The sequence below is a fragment of the Glycine soja genome, chromosome 9 (genome assembly GCF_004193775.1).
Source record: "Glycine soja cultivar W05 chromosome 9, ASM419377v2, whole genome shotgun sequence".
Taxonomy (NCBI): Eukaryota; Viridiplantae; Streptophyta; class Magnoliopsida; order Fabales; family Fabaceae; genus Glycine; species Glycine soja.
In genome coordinates this window covers 1,559,168-1,577,108 of record NC_041010.1, presented here as the reverse complement: position 1 = coordinate 1,577,108, position 17,941 = coordinate 1,559,168, and the positions used below count along the sequence as shown (strand labels likewise).

The following is a 17,941-nucleotide window of genomic DNA, read 5'->3' as shown; positions in this document are numbered from 1 at the left end:
TTTGTGTCATTATCCACTATTCACTTAACGACAATTACCATGTAACAAAAAAAGTTAGTAAAATGTTAACCAGATAACATTGTTCATGGAGCCAATGTAGCCACTAACCACAAGCCCACGATGAGAACTTCACGAGAACCACCTTCAGTGACTCACGCCAAACAACCTTTGTGATGTGTTTGGTCGAGGGGAGGGGGAGAGAAAAAGTGAAGAAATTGTGTGGATTCCAAGTGGATCTTAAATCTCTTATACTTTATTTTAATTCAAATGTTTTTTTATTTTATTTTCACCATTTCAACCAAACACGACATTAGGTGGGCTACATGGAGGGTTCAGAACCGGAGCGACAAGGAAGACTTTCAGGTCTTCAGAATGCTCAATAGAGAGGGACAAGGAAGGCCTTCAGGTCTTTAGAATGCTCAATAGAGAGGGTTCCAACTCGCACAACCCTTTTTCCTATTATCCCTCTTTAATTTTTTTTCTAAATAAATAATAATAATGTTAACTGAATAAAAAATGTCACAGACCAGCCAGCACCAATCTTGTTGTCAAAGTGAGTAATTTCTTTTTAACAACAAGTGTTAATTATTATTATTATTGTTAGTCTAGAATGAATGATGAATGATGGATAATCTTCAACATCTCCCGGCACAGGGAAATGGGATGTTCCCAAATTTAATGCAGTCCAACTCTTCATGGCACTATTCACTACCCAACCTTTTCTAGTCTCATGTTCACACATCTAAACTGCTTGTCGATACTATCATCTTCCTTTTGTTATGGCCCTAGTAGTATTTTTAGCTAAAAGTAAAGGAGGGAAATTCAGAAGAGAATAAACTATATTTTTAATCTCATCTTTTCATAAAAATTTACTTTTAGTTTCTTAACAATTTTTTAACCTATTTTATTATCTCAACTATTCATGTTTTTATACCTTCTGTCAATAACATCATTAGACAACCACATAACTTATTACCTAAATTATTTGTTTAATATGATAATCACCTGTTAAAATATTGATTTAAAACTTTTTCTAATCATTTTAAGGTGCGTGCTATAGATTGTCTAGGGAGATAAAATCACAAAAAAAAAAAAGCTTGAGATTTTCCAATAAAGAAAAAAGCAAAATAGAAACAAACATGCAACAAGCAAAATCATTAAAAAAATCACAAACGACTGAACTTATGAATCAAAACCCAAACACACAAATAAAAAAAATTCTGATTTTTGAAATATTTTAGCCTTTGAAAAAAAAAATCCCCTTTTAATTTTAATCACAGACACTATTATTTGCACATGGAAAAAGGAAAAAAAAAATGATGTGGTTAGAGAGCCTTTCCGAACAAACTCAAACTTGGCCTTGGTTTTTGGCTCTGTTACACACCAGAGGCATTCCCTCTGAAACATTAAATCTCACTCGTCCTCTTGCTTCACCTTCATCTTATTCTGCCTTTTCCTTTTTACCATCTTTTTATGTTCAACTTCTCTCTTCCCAACAACACTCCATTCACCATTCTCCCTTCCTTTTCCTTCTTCATTTCCATCTTCTTTCATAACCAACCACTCTTCTTTGGTTCAAGTTGGTTCCTTTTCCACCTTTCATCACACCCCAGTTTGTTTATTCTCTCTGTTGCTTTCTTCTTCACCCCACAACTCTAAAACACGGTCGTTCCATTCCATCAGTGACTCAAAGTTTTTCCAAAGGTGAGAAAATCAACATGCAGACGCTGTTTTGGCCTTAATAACAATGCCTAAACAAAATCCTCATTAAAAAGTTATTTTTCTTTTCTTATTTTTTTTTTATTATTATCGTCGGTTTCATTTCATGGGTGATAGGACACGTTCTTATCGATGTGTTTCGTGTTTCTTTGGCTTTTTCGGATTTCTGGGTTGTGATAGGAACATGCAATGATGGTGTTTGCCACCAAGATTCACATGTGTGTCATTTGTTTTTGGCGTGTTCTTCTTTCTCGTTTGTTTTGGTGTCTGTTTTCCCTGTTCTTCTTTTTTTATCTTTTAATGCAATTGAAATGGCATAAAAGTTATGAAACTTTGAACGTATCGCCGTAAATTAGAATATTCATTTTCTTTTAACATTACAATTTCATAGCTGATTCTTGTGGTTTTTCTTTTTTTCTTCTTGTGTAGATATTCATCGTTGGAGGAGAATCCTGTTGGAAATTTGTTACTTTTCTCGTTATTCCTTTTTGTATCAGTCTAGTCAGATTGTGGGGTCCTTCAAAATTGGATCTTGACCTTCAAATTTGTTGGTATGGTTTTTCAACACTTGTGATGATCCTTTGTAAGTGATGCTGTAATCTGAGTTCTTGAACTAGAGCAAAAAAACTTGATGATGCTTTAATTTGCATGGTAGAGTGAATGATACATGGAAGTGTTGGCTGGCGCATTGCATTCAATAACTAGCAAATGTATGGTTTTGCTTGTTACTGTTTTGATCCTTAGAGCACTGTTGTTTGCATCCTTCCCTGGCTTTGGTGGGATCGAATGGGGCAACCTTGTATATCTCCGCGCTCCGTTGTTGAATTTCGACTTTGGGATTCGACAAGATAAGTTCTTGGTGGTTCCTCAGCTCGTGTGGGGATTAAACAACCAGAAGATTGCATTTGCAAGGGCTTGCCTTACTGCCAGATTGCTGAATAGAACATTGTTGATGCCAAGCCTTAGTGCCTCACTGTTTTACAAAGAAATTGACCTCTTGCAACCCATTTCCTTTGACAAGGTATTCCAATTTGAGAAGTTTAATGCCCTTTGCCGTGGTTTTGTCCGGTTGGGGCGCTATTCAGATGTCTTGAATAGAACAGAAGTGCTAGAAATGGAGAAGGGAAGTGGCAGGAGGTGGACAGTGGAGAGAGATTTGTCACAATTGAAGGAGCATAGTGAGGGCTCTTTTGATGACTACGAGATAATTCGGATCATAGGGAAGAACCCTTTCTTGTGGCATGATCATTGGCCTGTGAAGGACTATGCAAGGATTTTTGAGTGCTTGGATTTGACAGAGGAGATTGCTAAGGAAGCAGACAGGGTTGTGTCTAGGATTCGAGCCGTCGGAAGAGAGGTAACAGGTAACACTGAAGCAGTGGAAGTGAAGAGCAGTATTATCACCTCTGATGGATCTTCATTTCAGCCTCTTCCATTTGTTGCTGTCCACATGAGGATAGAAATCGACTGGATGATTCACTGTAAAAACTTAGAGCGGAGATTGAACACGAATCGAATCTGCAGTGGCAAGAAAGCGATAGTGGAAAGAGTTAGGAACATTGCTGGTTTGAAGACTCCAGTTGTTGTTTATCTTGCTGTTGCTGATAAACTCCTGAACAATTCTTCCATACTGGATGGTTGGGAAGAAGGGTTTCTTCCTTTTGAGAAGAAGAAACTTGGTGTTGTTGGAATTTATAAGAAGTATCCCTATTTAATTCAGTCTGCAATTGACTATGAAGTATGTTTAAAAGCTGATATCTTTGTGGGGAACAGTTTCTCCACATTTTCAAGTCTTATAGTTCTTGAAAGAACACAGAAGATGATCAGAATGAGTGTCACCAACATGTGTGGAGAAAATGTAAGATGGCCTTCTTATGCTTACAATATACCAGGAGAATCAAATGGTCCAATGAGATGGGTTACAAATATGTCAGAATCAAGTCTTCAAGCAATCAGCTATGGCACCAATCATATCTCTTGTTGATAATGTCTTATTTAACTAAGTAAACTTTTAGAGAAGATGAAGAGACCCTTTTTCTTGTCCCGACATGTTTCACTTCTTTGTTTGCTTGGCACACTTTAAAAACAAGAGTTTTGATGTAGAGAATACAGCAATGGATTATGTGTTTACACTAAGGTACAGTTTGCTCCTTATGTAAATTTAACCCTTTATTTTGAAACAATTTTCTCAGGTGTAGGCACTGTTTGTCTGGTTGTTAAAAAACAAAAGTCCCTCCGAAAGGGTAAGTTTTGGATTATGTTTACATTTTGTGTTTATAGTTTGGGTGGTGTTCTGGTTGTTTGATTGGGTTCACGTGTGAGAGAGTTGCAAAAGGTGTGTCTATTTTTGTTGTATACTTGAGAGAACACAAAGTTCTTTAGTTATTATTAAGTGAACCCTCTTTTATTTTCTTTTACATATGAATTTCACTTCCATAATATTAGGATTCTTAAGAATGCTGCAGTGGAAAATTCCATCTTTAGAAATGATTTTATACATCAAGTTTTTACATGTGAATTCCCCGAAATTTCTTTTTTCAAAAGGCTTAGATTTTATTTGACATATCAGACTTAAAACATGTATTAGAATTTGTGTCATTTGTGTGTTTGAATAACACAAAAATCAATTATTCAATTCCATCCCATAAAATTATAGTGATTCCTGTGAAAAATGTATAAATAATTATTTGTTGCTTTAACTTTACCATAAAAATTAATTGATTATTTCTTACCATAAAACTAATCTAAACACACTGTTAATCTTCATTCAAAATTTTCCCATTTGTTGATTGGATGAATGCTTAAATTTGGTGATTACCAAATCCATTTTCATGATTTTATTGGTGCAGCATTGCAGCGGGGTGTTTTGCATTTGCATACCCTTGTACAAACAGTGATGATTTTACTTTCAAATTTTAGGTTAGTACAATCATGTATGAATCAAGCTTTATAGGAAGTGCCATCTTTTTCCTCATCTAGCCAAAAGTAAATAATAAAGGAACCCATCACATACTAGGGAGGGGACTTCGAAAGGGCACTATCACCTAGGGTGGGGAATCAAAATAGTGTTATAGGGTGGTGTAGTGGAATTATTTTGGATTTTAGGTCTAAAAGGAGTCTCCTCGGAATTATTTGTGATACCTAACTTTTCGGTTCAAAATGTTTATTCTTAGTAACAATTCAACTAAATCACTTAAAAAGAAGAAAAAAATTGGTAAGAGATCATTGTATCTCATTTTGCATGTGAATTGGCAATAGATTTGATGGGGTTACTTTACCCATTCGCTTCAGAAAAATCGTAGACGAATTGATTCGATGCAGGTGGTCTTTTTTTAAAAGCCTAAATATAGGGAAGACTTGTATTAAAAAGTAAAGGTTTAAATTAATTTACAAGTTCTTAAATTATTTGATAATTCTTAATTAGATTTTTTTTTTCAATTAAGTTCCTGTATTTGAATTTATTTTTTAATTAGGTCTTATTGTTAACTTTGTTAAGAAAATTAACGACAGAAATTTAATTAAAAAAATACAAATTTACGAACCTAATTGAAAAATTAATAGAAATGTGAATATATAGACGTTTCTGTGTTTCCGTTAACAATTATTAAATGAATATGAGAAAAGATACAAAATTTTAATGAGTTTTACAAAGAGAGAAGATAAGGGGGGAAATAATAGGAAGAAAAATATTATAGGATAATAAAATATAAAAAAAAACACGAGAGATAAAAGTAATTTCTATTCAGTAAAAAAAAATAATTGCTATTATTAGAAACACGATAATAAATCCTTATAAAAAACGATAATAAATTAATTAATTTAATTGGTATAATAATAAAACCTAGCATGTAGAATAATACAAGGTTACACATTGTAGAATAATATGTCTAGTATATCACTTGTATACAGATAATATAGATAAGTTGGGAAAACACGTGCTGCATAAGAACTGTTAATTCCAAATTGGATCCATAATTTGGGCTTACCTTGTGGGAGACTGGGCTTAGGTAACTCCATGTAGCCTTTAATACAAAAAAAAAAAAATTCCCTATAGATACTATTTATTTATTGATATCCTGTTTTTATTCGCAAAGATTTCGAGACAAAATTATAGAATTGCTTAATCTTCTAAAGATGTTTGAGATTACGAGAATACAAGTATTCAAATGATTAATTTAGAGAAATCATGTTATCTTCAATAAAAAAACTCACATTGTATTAAAAAAATTTAAAATAAGAAATCCTAAAAAGTTCTAATATCACATTATATGAAATCTATTATATTTTACGAGTATTTGTCAATTTATTGGGCTGGTATATCATATCTTCATACTCCTAATTTAGGAGTATATATTTTTAGATGGAAAAAGAAAAGGGATTTCCATAATTAACACGGATTATAACATTATTTACATACTATCAAATCATTGTTTTCACATGAACAATTCTAAAGGAATTTAGACACTAGAGAATCTAAAAAAAAAAAAAAAAAACATCACGGAAAGTTTGGCGCAAGTTTTTGGCATCAAAAGAGAATTTCACGCATAAGAATATGCAAGTTTTTTTTTTAACATAAGAATATGCTTATATTTTTTTATTAATAAGAATATGCTTATATGCAAGTTGACATGAAGTATTATACATGTGGGAGGAAATAGAATTATATAATACATCATAAAAAAGATTATCAATTTTAAGTATGATTAAATCTTAAATTAAGAATTAATTTTATAATCAATCATATGAGGTGAGATTTAACTGAACAACTAAAGATCCTAATTATAATAGTTACCAAATATATATATGTATGTGATTATCAAATATTTGTGTATGTGAGGAATCAGAAAATAGCATTGATATGTATTCTTTTAAAGATATTTTATGTATTGATAATATAAAATAATTTATATTATTAGTAACAATTTATTATATAAGATAAATTTGTTAATTTTTTTATTTTAAAAGTTATATTAATGATAATTTTTAAGTGATTGAGAATGGAAAAAAATTATATGAGCAATGTATAGTCATGAAAATATTTTTTAACACTATGTTTTTTATATTCTTGGTATAAAATTAAATTTCATGCTAATTTTTCCTAGTTATTTGATTCTTTTTCCTCTTAGATAGAATTTAATCAAATTCAAATAAAATTTTAAAATTAAACTGATTATTAAATAAATAATAAAACAAAAATGATTGAATTGAACAAATTTTCGTCTTAAATCCAATTCAATCTAGTATGCATTCGAATCCGCGAACATAGTTGAAGGTAAGGCAGTGGTTCTGTCGTCTGTGATTAAGCAAGACAAATACCAGTGAGCTAGGCATAGATCACGTCAGATGAGCCACTAGTCATTCATTTATTATTTAATCATTTAAATATTATTTGACAAAAATAATTAAATAAATAAATAGTCATTTTTATTATACTACCAATTTCATCACTGATAAAAGAATAAAATTTATCCAATGTATAAAAAGTGAAAAAAATCTAACTCATTATTAACTTTCATCCATTAATATCAAAGAATTCGTCTACCTAATAATAAGAATAAAAATATTATGAAATTCATATTCACCTTAACATAACAAATAATATTAATAATAAATAGATCCCTAAATTTAATAATTTTTTATCCTTCAATTATACAACTTATCAATACAAAATATATAAATCTAATTAATTGATATTAATAAAAAGATATTTTTTCATGAAATAAATAATTATAATAATAAAATCAGAAACTTCTAACGTGTTATTGATGCATTATTTTGTTAATAATCTTAATTTAAGGGGGTGTATTGGATTAAGATTTCAAAGGACTTTAAAAGACTTTTTTATGATTAAAAAGTCTTGTGGTATTCAATCAAGACTTTTATAAAATATAAACAAATCTTTGTGGTATTCAATTAAGACAATAAAGATTTTTTTTTCATGGCAACAAAATCTGTTGGTATTCAATTGAGATTTCTTACCATTTTTAAAATGTCTTTTGGTATTCAAAAGTAAATAGATTTTGATGGATTCTTTTGTGGAATGGATTTTGAGAGACTTTTTAGTTAGAAATACACATAAAATACTCCTCCAACAATCTCACCCAAACCCTTGAGACTTTTCATAATCTTCCAAGGACTTTTTCTTCTCCTGCCGAACAAGACACAAACCACTACCAGGTTCATTCTCTTACAACTTTTCAATCAATTTTACTTATTTTTTTAATGGCAATCGATAGTCAATATTGTTCATACTATATGTATATTACGCAAATCAAAAGAAAAGGGTGTTGTATATGCTTCAAGATTTCGTATTCATATTGTTTTCAACGTCCAGGCAATGAATATGCATCAAAAGAATGTCAATTGATATGCATCAAGATTTCATATTGCTTTTTTTTTAGTACTGTATATGCAAATCAAAATAAAAAACTTTTTTTTTTTTTCTGTTTCTTCAACTTGTTTTTTTACAACGTCCATTATTATTATTATTATTTTCTTGTGTTATTATTAAAATGTTAATTATTAATGTGTTATTATTATTTTTTTGACAGCGTGTTATTATTATTATTATTGTGTTAATAATTTTTTAATTGTTATTGTGTTATTATTATTGTTATTTTGTTAATAGTTTTTTTTTAAAATGATTTTATGATATATGAGTATTATTTTTATGGAAAATGCTAACATGTGCCCTTAAGACACTTGTTAGTGTATTATGTATAGAGATTTTGCAGGTCACGGTAATGACCCTGAAAATGAAAAGGAATTATTTAATCTTCGGCATGCATCCTTAAGGAATGTGATTGAGAGGATATTTGGTATTTTTAAATCGTGGTTCACAATTTTTAAGTCAGCACCTCCATTTCTATTTAAAACACAAGCAGAGCTTGTGTTGGCATGTGCAGCACTTCATAATTTTCTTCGCAAAGAATGTCGTTCTGATGAATTTCCAGTGGAACCTACTGACGAGTCTTCATCTTCATCTTCAGTGTTACCAAATTACGAAGACAATGATCATGAACCCATTATTCAAACACAAGAGTAGGAACGAGAAGATGCTAATATATGGAGGACTAATATAGATTCAGATATGTGGAGAAATGCTAATAATTAGGCGAACATGAAGTGAGAATCACTTTGTTATTATTTTTTTAGGCAATAATGACTTTGTTATTAAAAGGTTTAAAATTTCTATCGTTTTTATTTTCTTTATTCAAATATTATAATTTATTTATCATCTTTTTCATTCACTTTTGTAACTTCTGTTATTTTTTTGTTTAAAATGTATTAATCTTTCAAAATCTTAAAAATCCATAAAGTACTTTGAAATCTTAAAAATCTGTGTTAGAAATCCATTAAAATCTTGGGTTAAGAATTCTGATTGTAAAAAGTCTTTTAAAAAAAATCTTTTAAAATCCCACAAAATCAATACAATCCCAATCCAATACACTCCCCTAAGTTTATATATTTGATGGATAAATTTGTAATAAATTTTATTTCTTCGGTATTCAATTTTTAATTTACATCCCTGTTTAAACGGCGAAGCTCTCTCTGTTTGTTACTTTTTTTTTTTATTAATTGTCAGTATCTGTTTGGGGGTGAAGTGCCAATTTGTCAAATTAGTAATTTAATTAATAATTATTAATTATAAATTATCTGAGTAAAGATGGGTTGTTAAGCTGCTGAAGTTGTCGTCTTCTAGATTATTAGGGTTTTTATTCTGTTGCAGAGACAGTGGTTGAGAATCACTGCTCAAAAGAAGAAGAATAATAGTACCAAATTCCAACCAGATAAGGAGTGTGGAATTTCGAAGTTTCACTTCTTTCTTTTACTACTACTTGATACCCTTTTCCTTTCTCTCTCTTCTCTTATTCTCGTTGTTTAGTTACCTACCGTGGATCAAAGTCAATACCCTACCTCGCTCCTTTTTTTTTTTTTTTAATTTGATTTCTTTTGGGTTTAGCAGCCTCCCCAAAAGGGTTATTTTATTTTGTTATGACATTCTGTAATTTCCCCCAAAAATTGATTTTTTAGATCGATTCGTTGATGGGTCATGCTGGGGTGTTGTCAATCGTTGTAATGGCTAATTGAAGTTCTGTGGGTGTTTTGTTGGGAAAATGGGGGATCAAGGTGTTAATGTTGGGAGAGAGGAAGAGGAAGATGAGTTTTGCAGTTGTTGTGGAGATGAAGATGAGGAAGTGTGGAAAGAGACTGAGGAACCTGTTGTGGAAAAAGGTTTGAAGGATGAGCTTGATGAATTTTCAGTGAAAATGTTCTTTAAGGGGTTGTCAATGGCAGGGGTCGAAAATTTAAGTTCTGGGTTTTCAGGGATTGGAGTGTTCATGGAAAGGTCTTCAGGTCTACCTGCTATAAGGGTGCAGAAAAAGCTTGACTTTTATGCGGAGGAGTCTGTGGTTGACTATTTGGCACTCTTGGATGGGTTGCTGGAAGCTGTGCAGAAAAAGATCCGCAGGGTTTTTGCTTTCACTGATTCTGAGTTGTTGCATGATCAGGTTGGCATTTCAGTGTTGGATGTTAACATTTGTTTGTTTTATTATGATATGGTTATGTCCTTTACATGAATTGATGAAGACCTAGACAAGCACTTTGAAGCTATAATTAATCACTTATATGAAATTTGTAGCTAATTAGAGTGTGTCTGTTAAAATATTGGCTATATTCTTTTCTTTCCAATTGTTCAGGCATGTTATGCTTTTTTGTTCATGTTTCCTTTTTTTGTGGATCGACACTGAGATAAGCATTGTTGTGTATGCTAATGGGCGTTGAGTCTAGCAGAAATAGCTACTAGCTAGCCCCCCACAACTTGATGAACCAAGGTTTGAATCTCCGCTATGAGAGGTGTCTATATTTAGTGTATGACCATGCCTCAAATAGGATTGCTTCCAAAAGAGGATATCTGTTGTGGAAATATAAAAGAGAACAAAACTTCAAGCCTTGTGCTATTGCTGTGTTTGCGCAAACATCATATGGTGTTTCATTTCTTAATATCTATTTTCATAATGTACCTAACATGGCTGTTATTTACATCTCAATATCTTTGTTTGTTTGGATGTTCTTTTTCTTTTTGTTTCTTTAGTTTGTATATATAAAAGTGTTAGAGGTTTGCTTTATAGCAGGCACACTGATTCAATTTGACAGAAAATTGCTTTTTTCTATAACAGGCGACAACTGATATAACTTTGCTATTTTTCATGCATGTGTAAGACTTTTTCTTGAATGTAGTTGGGGAAGCTTTGTGGACTAGGAGGATTGTGTTTACCATTTAAATATCAACGGATAGCCTACATTCAAATTTCTGTTTTAAAAATACATTATTGACATTGCTTTGATATGTGCCACTAACCTCTAATAGTTCTTTAATGTGTATTTGTTGGTATTTCCCTGGTCACTTTAACTATCCTTTCATTTGAACGTGATTATTTTGACAGATAACATTTGGGAAAAAATTGGAGATGCCTCTTTTGACGGCACTGCGAGAAAGGATTCTTGAACTTGCCAATAATTTTGAAGATTTTGTTTTAAAGCTTATACCTTCTAGTGATCTTGAGCAGCCACTGCATTTGGCCAAAGTAGCTATTGGACTTGTTACTTTCCCTGTAAATGATGAGAGATTGCTTAAGAACTGTTCTATTTGCTGTGATGACAAGCCAGTGCCAATTATGATTACCTTAAAATGTTCTCACACATTCTGTTCACATTGCTTGAGGGCCTATGCTGATGGTAAAGTACAATCTTGTCAAGTCCCTATAAGATGCCCTCAACCAGGATGCAAGTATTGCACATCTGTAACTGAGTGCAGGTCTTTTCTTCCATTCACCTCCTTTGAATCTCTGGAGAAATCCCTTTCTGAAGCAAATATTGGCTGTTCAGATAGAATTTATTGTCCATTTCCAAATTGCTCTGTTCTCCTTGATCCTCATGAATGTTCATCAGCAAGGGACTGTTCATCTAGTCAGTCTGACAACTCTTGTATCGAGTGTCCTGTTTGTCGGAGGTTTATCTGTGTGGATTGTAAGGTTCCTTGGCATTCTTCTATGAGTTGTGTAGAATACCAGAATCTGCCAGAGGAGAGGGATGCTTCTGACATTACCTTTCACCGTCTTGCTCAGAATAAAAGGTGGAAGCGTTGTCAGCAGTGTCGTAGAACGATTGAGCTTACTCAAGGCTGCTACCACATGACATGCTGGTAAGATATCAAAAAGTGTTGACTATTTTTCTATTTATTTTATTACATGGTCTACTATGAATTTTATTATGCAGTCAAACTATTATATAGAAAGTGGAACAAAATATTATAGAAATTTACATGTTAAGAAGTGAGGGAGGGATCTGCTTATCTAAAACTGTTGCATTCTGTTTTCTTCCTTGTTTTTTTTTTTTTTGCTCGGCTGTTTTCTTCCTTGTTTGTTCATGGTTTCTCATTTCATTTTACGATTATGTGTGAAGAACTTCTATACTCTAAAAAGGTAAAATGAAATTGTCTGTACTCTGTAGGCCTTAATTAAATTTCAGGTTGAGTGTTAGATCATTTGAAATTTAAATTTATTGTTACCTTCAACTAGATAACGTCCCTGACAAGTGTCTAAGTGAAAATATTAGACTCAGGAGAGAGAGATTGGCTGGTGATATGATCCCACTAAAAGATAATGTCAGAGCTCAGGGGAGATAAAGTAAATAGAATAACTTGGCCTGAACATAATTATATTAATAATCTATGTGTGTCTGTGTAATTCAGACCTCAGTATTAGTTTCAGATTGCTCTGTAATCTATTCAATGTAATCTTATGATCTGATGCTGAAGATTCAAACTGATTTTCTCTAGGTAACTAGTAGGTACTGGATGCTAAAATGGTATATATTGGGATATAGTTTTGTGATCCAAAATTGGAAAATCCTAATGAAGGCTTTAGAACAGCAAAACTGAGTTCTGCCATGAATTTGTAGAAGGGATTGTTCTGTTCTGAGATTATCTGCTATTTGGGTTATATTGATTTTTAGAATTTCTATTGGAGTAGGACAAGTAACATGTGGGTTTGTAATGGGCTATGTGTTAAAGTTGTAAGTTTTTTGTTTTACGCTTACTAAACAGAAAGTGCTAAGCAAAGGGACTTGCAGACAAGTGGCTGAGGACTGTAAGTTGAATCATGGTTATATGATAAGATTCCAAGCCCAAACATTTTTAGACTGGCTGAAATGAAACCAATTGATTTGAAAGTATCTAGGCATCAGAGTATGGTTAGATATTGAAAACTTCCTATGCTGGAGTTATGTGGGCCAATATTGGGGAAAATATTCCAATACTAAGTATTTGTGCCTGTTAAGTACTTGCAGCAATGAAAGAAGTAGAGTGAAGCATAGAACACTTGGTATTCATGCCTGTTAAGCACTTGATTTCTCGTTATCAAATTAATATTTTCAATCATCTAAAATGCTGTTTAATAAGAGGTAGTGAGATGCCAATATAAATAAAGGGACATTTCAAATTCCAAAATGGAGGAATGAAATAACTAAAATTATGGTCAATCCTTGCCTGTAGGACCGAACCTCTATGTCTGTTAAATGAAAACTTTGGAGAAACCCTTGAAAACATTGGGCTTTGAGCTCAAATGTGGATCAGTTGGACCTCTCTTTGGCTTTCCGGTGGATATATATGTCTTGATTTTTCTGCCAGCGTGTAGCTCATTGCATTCAACATAGCCCATTGGCCTTGTGACGGTGGGGTGTCCTGTTTGCTTGTAATGATTAACCTAAATCCATGGGCTTTTTTTTCGCGTCCTCTTCATTCAAAGAAAGATGGTAGTTGGAGATGTTAGAATGGCTGGTGATCAACAATAAAACTGTAACCAGCCAAACAATAACCCTCTCCTATACCTTCACATAGTGAGGAGCCTTGGGACACCAGAGTACGTTAGTTTTTTATTGATGTATTTGTTAGCGTTGCCAACATTGCTGTTAGATCTATAATATGTTGTAGGTTTAGGTTAATGATGATATGATAGATTGTTGAACAGTCTAAGTCTTGGTTGAATTTCATTACTAGAACATGAGCTGTCACATTGATTTAAACACCTGTTCCTAGAGGAATAAAAAAGAAAAGAAAAAAAGCCTTACTAGGAAGGGCATGATGACATGTTTATCTAAGTTACGTTATAGCTTAAGCTTTTCTAATAGTTTTCTACTCTCTTGTCTTCATTTCAGGTGTGGACATGAGTTTTGCTATTCATGTGGTGGGGAGTACCGAGAAGGGCAACAAACATGCCAGTGTGCATATTGGGATGAAGATAACTCTGATGACTCAGTGGCGCACTCTCTTCAAGAATCAGAACAATGGGCATGGGAGACATTCAATTCTCTCTCCATGATTGTGGATGCATACTCGGACCAAGAACGATCGCAGCTTGCTCTTATTCAAAGGTTCCTAACTGGGGGTTTCAGTCTCAGTGACCATAATCCTTACCAATCTCCTCCTCGCAGTACAGAGTCCTATGTAGACCCCATGAAGGATCTACATCAACTTCCATGGCTAGAGAGGTTTGTGTCTGTGATAAGTGACAACTACTATGAGGATTACATTCAATGAATGAAACTGTGATAGATCATAGACTACCTAATAAGTTCATCAACTTTCAATCTCAACTAAGTTTTGAAAGGATGCAGGAAGAGTTTGTGACTATGTCCACTTTACATCAAGAGGTGTAGCAACATTTACATCATGGAATTTCTTGTTTGTTCCCCGTTTGGATATCTTTAACCTCAGGTGAAGAATCTGTTTCATGATGATTCTCTTTATGGAAAGAAAAAGAAAAGAAAAAAGGGGGGGGGGGGGGGGGGGAGGAATTTGGGAGTGAAAACATTTACTTGTGGTTGACTGGTTGGAAAGAATACAATGATAGGTGACAGAATTCTGGATTTTTAATTTTGGTCCCATACTCGCCACTTTTCCTTACTATCAACTGGTTATTGAAAAGAATTACTTATTCACATTATCATCAATGTTTTATTCAACTAATATAATAACTTGAGAAAAGGATGTAATTATTAACCAATCGAATTAGCCTTTCTTTTTATCACTTTAATCATGGTTGATATGTTTCTTTGAAGATTGTTTTACTACAGTAGGTGACTCATCAACAATGAATCTTAACAAGAGATAAGTGTTTGGTTTAACTTATTTTAAAGAAATATTCGATTTTTTAAAGCTTTTAAAAAGTAAGTTAATTATTTTTCCAAAATTAGTGTCATTATTCATTAAACATACATGAAGCCTAAATTATTTAATTGGTGATTAAGGGAGCTTTAATTAGTGCTTATTGACTTATTGTTGAAGTTCTAGCCCAAAGGATGAAGATCATAAGGTTTATTTTTTGAGTTTGGGCTAGTAATACTAGTTTCTTTTCAAAATGGTTAAAGATTGCATCTTTGATAGAGAGATTGTTTGGCACTTTGGTGCAGTTTGAAAGAGATGAAAATAGATAATAGAGTCCAATATTCGGTGTTTGCTACGTCGAGCTAGGCCATGTAAACCATAATCAATCAGAATAAATCAAATGGCAATTGTTTTTGTTTTCTATGTAATTAATGATTACTTTTTGAAAACAAAGGGTAAAATTTTAGTATATTGACTTGTGGAGACACTCATAAGAGTAAGAGAAATGTTTCTGTGTCATTAGTTGAACGTAAGTGTCAATAGATATACTAAGAAAAAATTAATTGACGTGATATAATGCATGTGTTTCAGCTTATTTTGAAGAGATGCTAGGCTTTTATATCAGTTTCTGGATAAATCTTTAAAAAATGAATATTTTTTAAAACTTTAAATATTACCAAACATGTGCATACATCATTTTTTCAGTGTTGAGAGTAGCATAAGAATTGTGACATTGTTTACTTTATAACTCTTTTAAGTATTGGGGGGAGGGGCCATCGTAGCCATTATTTAAAAGTTGCATTCCATAATGTCTACACAGCACATCAAAATGTTGAAGTAGTTAATTTGAACTTCATCCAAATTTATCATAAAAATTGTTGCCGAATACAACCCAAGGGTAAGTGAGTTAAGTGTTTTTTTTATTAAAAAAAAAGCAAGTTTTAAGATTTAAGATATAGAAAACACACCAATTTTATAGTTGAAGCATGGAATAAGCACCAGGAAATTTGGAAGAATATTCACTACAAACTCGGTTGCATAAATTGAAAATGTGCATAGAACGTTCAACCATACCAACATTGTTTGACCAAAATACACATCATGGCAAAAGTCCAAAACAGTTTTTTCCATGTAAGTTTTAAAGTTTGAGTAGGACATTCACATTTTTAGCCTAATCCCATGTTTAAAGCCAGTACGTGATGAAATGTGGAAAATTTACGTAGAACTTCGTTGCATCGAAAATATGTTCATAAACCTTTCAACCGCATAAATAGCATTATTTTACCAATTTGCACATATATTTTGAAGTTTGAATGGGACTGTCAAGTCTCTCCAGCCTTACAGCTTGGAAAACTTTGGCTAATCATAATTGCAATTTTTTTTTTCGTGTGTACCGGAGCACAAGTATTTTATTTAACTAGACTTTTGAATAGACTGTGTTAAAGGGGAAGGAAACAAAAAATACGCGCGAGTTTTTGTTTAATTTTGAAAATATGCATATATGGGTTTCAAACTTTCCCCCTCATTATTATGAATCTCTCAAGTCTTGATAGTATTTCTATACTTTGGTTCATAACTATATGACACTTCTTCTATGTCATCCTATTTGTCGTTAAGGTAATGTAAGTTCTTCAAAAATTTATTAATCACATAAATTATCAGTTTATTGTGACAAAAATATCTTAACTTGTTAAAAAAAGTTTAAAATATAACTGTGAAATCTATTTAAGTAGCTAAGTGAGATAATAATAAAAGAGGACATTTTTTATGAGTATACAATAACAACATTTGAATCTAAGATCTTGTATAAACTATTCTTTCCCCATCACTAGGTCATAGTGCATAACAAAATTAAACTAACATGATCTAAAAGATTTTAAAAGACATATAATATGAGTGGAGAGTCTATAGGACAAAGGAATTTATTCAAGAAATTAATCACCAGAGAGATTGTAGAAAGTGAGCAATTTAGTGCAAAGTATATGCATAGCGAGCTGGATTACACAACGACAAACGCATGCTTATGTATTAACTATTAGTCGAACCACATCATTAAAATGAGGACAGCAATACAAAGGTGGAGGAGTGATCATCATAATCTCCTGCAATAATTATTATCGCACTGTTTAATCGACATTTGAGTATATAAACAACCATAAAAAAAATATGAACCTTCTAATGTTTGAACATGCAAGTGTATCACATAACATCATGAAGTTATGAGATTAGTTAGATGGTAAGAAAAAATAATTACAGATCGATAAAAAAAATATAGATACCAACCATGTGTAGATTTTAGTCTAAACTTATCAATTTTGACCTTGACTCGATGTGTTGTGGATCTTAGGTTGTCTACTTTTCATGTCAAGGTAATCATTTCTCATGTTTGAGTATATATAATCTATTAGTGATGAGCATGTTTTTTGCAACTTTCTCCCTTTTTCCTACCAAATCACTGGATTTGTGTGTAAATTGAGTGTAACCCAATAATAACAGTCGGCAACCTTTTACTGTTAATTATTACAAGAAAATTTTATTCCTTATTTATTTATAAATTAACATTCTTAAACATCTTGAATGCATGAGAAATATTTTTATTCTCTTTTATCAACTATTGAAAAATTTTATTTACGTCACTTTCTCAAAATGTCTTACTAAAACATATTGTTCCTAATTAAGATTTTAAACTGTGATTTTGGTGGCGATAGCATGCATTGCAAGCCAATTGCAGTTGAAGTGATATATATAGTCATGGCCTAATGCAGTTGCTGTTAATTAGTAGCATGTCACTAATGTAATCAAGATATTGAAATCGCATCATATAATGCGATTTGTAATTTAAAAGCGATTGCATTCATTTCAAGCCAATTACAGCCAAAGTGATATATATATATATATATATATATTCATGGCCCAATGCAGTTGCTGTTAATTAGTAGCATGTCACCAATGTAATCAAGATATTGAAATCGCACCATATAATGTGATTTTTAATTTAAAAGCGATTGCATGCAATTCAAGCCAATTACAGCCGAAGTGATATATATTCATGGC

General features: G+C 32.2%; 2 protein-coding genes across 3 annotated transcripts; both read left to right on the top strand.

Moving 5' to 3' along the window:
* Positions 1 to 1,309: 1,309 nt before the first annotated feature.
* Positions 1,310 to 3,983, top strand: LOC114367135 (O-fucosyltransferase 23-like). Of its 2 annotated transcripts, XM_028324239.1 has the most exons (3): positions 1,310 to 1,704; positions 2,149 to 2,270; positions 2,375 to 3,983. In XM_028324239.1, the coding sequence occupies exon 3, from the start codon at positions 2,387 to 2,389 to the stop codon at positions 3,701 to 3,703; it is 1,317 nt and encodes a 438-aa protein (XP_028180040.1). In that variant the 5' UTR covers positions 1,310 to 1,704; positions 2,149 to 2,270; positions 2,375 to 2,386; the 3' UTR covers positions 3,704 to 3,983. The 2 variants fall into 2 exon arrangements, with proteins under 2 accessions (XP_028180040.1, XP_028180039.1); XM_028324238.1 differs by having other exon boundaries at positions 2,149 to 3,983.
* A 5,402-nt stretch (positions 3,984 to 9,385) lies between these two features.
* LOC114367794 lies at positions 9,386 to 14,667 on the top strand. The gene is made up of 3 exons (XM_028324993.1): positions 9,386 to 10,232; positions 11,169 to 11,926; positions 13,939 to 14,667. The coding sequence occupies exons 1-3, from the start codon at positions 9,837 to 9,839 to the stop codon at positions 14,318 to 14,320; spliced, it is 1,536 nt and encodes a 511-aa protein (XP_028180794.1). The 5' UTR covers positions 9,386 to 9,836; the 3' UTR covers positions 14,321 to 14,667.
* Positions 14,668 to 17,941: the final 3,274 nt, after the last annotated feature.

Bases quoted from the DNA above. Each gene is read 5' to 3' on its own strand.
- LOC114367135 (XM_028324239.1), top strand. From the start codon at position 2,387: ATGGAAGTGTTGGCTGGCGCATTGCATTCAATAACTAGCAAATGTATG.
- LOC114367794 (XM_028324993.1), top strand. From the start codon at position 9,837: ATGGGGGATCAAGGTGTTAATGTTGGGAGAGAGGAAGAGGAAGATGAG. The intron at 10,233-11,168 runs GTTGGCATTTCA...TTATTTTGACAG, and splicing joins CTGAGTTGTTGCATGATCAG to ATAACATTTGGGAAAAAATT. The intron at 11,927-13,938 runs GTAAGATATCAA...TCTTCATTTCAG, and splicing joins TGCTACCACATGACATGCTG to GTGTGGACATGAGTTTTGCT.